We start from the raw sequence: 1,481 nt of genomic DNA, 5'->3' as shown, positions 1-1,481 counted from the left end.
GCTTTTATGGTTTTAGGTCTTATGTTTAAATATTTAATCCATCTCGAGTTAATTTTTGTATAAGGTGTTTCAGTTTTCTGCATATGGCTAGCCAGTTTTCCCAATACTATTTTAAAAATAGGGAATCCTTTCCCCATTGATTGTTTTTGTCAGGTTTGTCAAAGATCAGATGGGTGTAGGTGTGTGGTGTTATTTTTGAGGCCTCTGTTCTGTTCCATTGGTCTATATATCTGTTTTGGTACCAGCATCATCCTGTTTCGGTTCCTGTAGCCTTGTAGTATAGTTTGAAGTCAGGTAGCATGATGCCTCTGGCTTTGTTCTCTTTGCTTAGGATTGCTTTGCCTATATGGGTTCGTTTTTGATTCCATATGAAATTTAAAGTAGATTTTTCTAATTCTGTGAAGAAAGTCAATGATAGCTTGATGGGAATAGCATTGAAGCTATAAATCAAAGGTGGCCAACTGTTCAAACTGTGTGCAAATAAGGCAAATGCCAAGCTGTAACCGATCCAGCTGTTTCTGTACCTCACGTGTGTTTTCTGTTTATCTCTTTCCTTTTTCTGCCCATAAACATTATCTGACCATGTTGCACCCCCCAGAGTTGCTCTGAACCGATTCTGGCTCTGGGGGCTGCGTTCTTTGCTCAGTTAAACTCTGTTAAATTTCATTTAAGTTTTTAATTAAGCAAGTATTTGTTGTTTATCTGAAATTCAAGTTGAACTAAGTGTCCTATATTTTAATTTGGCAATCTAATCCTGGCAATGGAAAGACCCTGAAGGAATTCGAGGCAGAGGAATAACATAATCTAAGATTTAATAAATACATTTATTTATAAAACTAAAACTGTGGGTTACTATAAATGAGTTTACAGGATTTTGAGGCATATAAATAAGTTCCAGGAGCATTTCGAGAAATTCATGATGCAAGTTCTCCATCTAACAGGTAGAGCAGGTGGTGCCGATGAGATGAGCCTGATCTCCAGTAGGCCTGGAGGAACCATGAGCTGTCTCTGCGCCCCTTGTCTTCGCCTTTGCACAGTTCTTTACCGGTTATCCAGGCCTATCACGCCCAGTATTTCCTTCCATCCTGACCACATCCCTGCGTAGGAAACAGGTCCCATCAATGGTAAATATGCAGTCGTTACGCAGAGGTGGAAGCCGAAGCTCAGAGCGGTGAAGTGACCTACCCAAGGTCACACAGGGAGGCGGCACAGGACCGAGGCTACAACTCAGGTCTCTGCAACTCCAAAGCTCTTTCCGCTCTCCCTCTCTGTTCTCGGTTCTTCAAGGCATCCAGCCTGCAGTCTATCCATGCCGGAGGCTTGCAGGCAGGTGTGGGTGTGGGGCGCAGGAAGGAGCCCCCAGGGACAGCTGCTGGCCTTGGTGCCTGTCGTGTCTTCGCTGAAGCCGGGCGTGCAGGTGGCGGACCCTCCTCGCCTCCTGGGCTGTGAAGAAGGAAGCGGCGATGGCGTGCCGCAGGCGG

General features: G+C 44.8%; 1 protein-coding gene across 1 annotated transcript in view; it reads right to left on the bottom strand.

The window, feature by feature from the left end:
• Window positions 1-810: 810 nt before the first annotated feature.
• Window positions 811-1,481, bottom strand: part of OCSTAMP (osteoclast stimulatory transmembrane protein) — a 15,446-nt gene continuing 14,775 nt past the window's right edge. Inside the window, 3 exon segments of the mRNA XM_011983831.1 lie at window positions 811-1,282; window positions 1,284-1,345; window positions 1,348-1,480. Of these exon segments, the coding sequence (XP_011839221.1) occupies window positions 1,049-1,282; window positions 1,284-1,345; window positions 1,348-1,480 (429 nt within the window). The 3' untranslated portion in view covers window positions 811-1,048.

This window comes from Mandrillus leucophaeus, unplaced genomic scaffold (assembly GCF_000951045.1).
Source record: "Mandrillus leucophaeus isolate KB7577 unplaced genomic scaffold, Mleu.le_1.0 Scaffold255, whole genome shotgun sequence".
Taxonomy (NCBI): domain Eukaryota; kingdom Metazoa; phylum Chordata; class Mammalia; order Primates; family Cercopithecidae; genus Mandrillus; species Mandrillus leucophaeus.
This window is presented reverse-complemented; position numbering and strand designations above follow the sequence as displayed.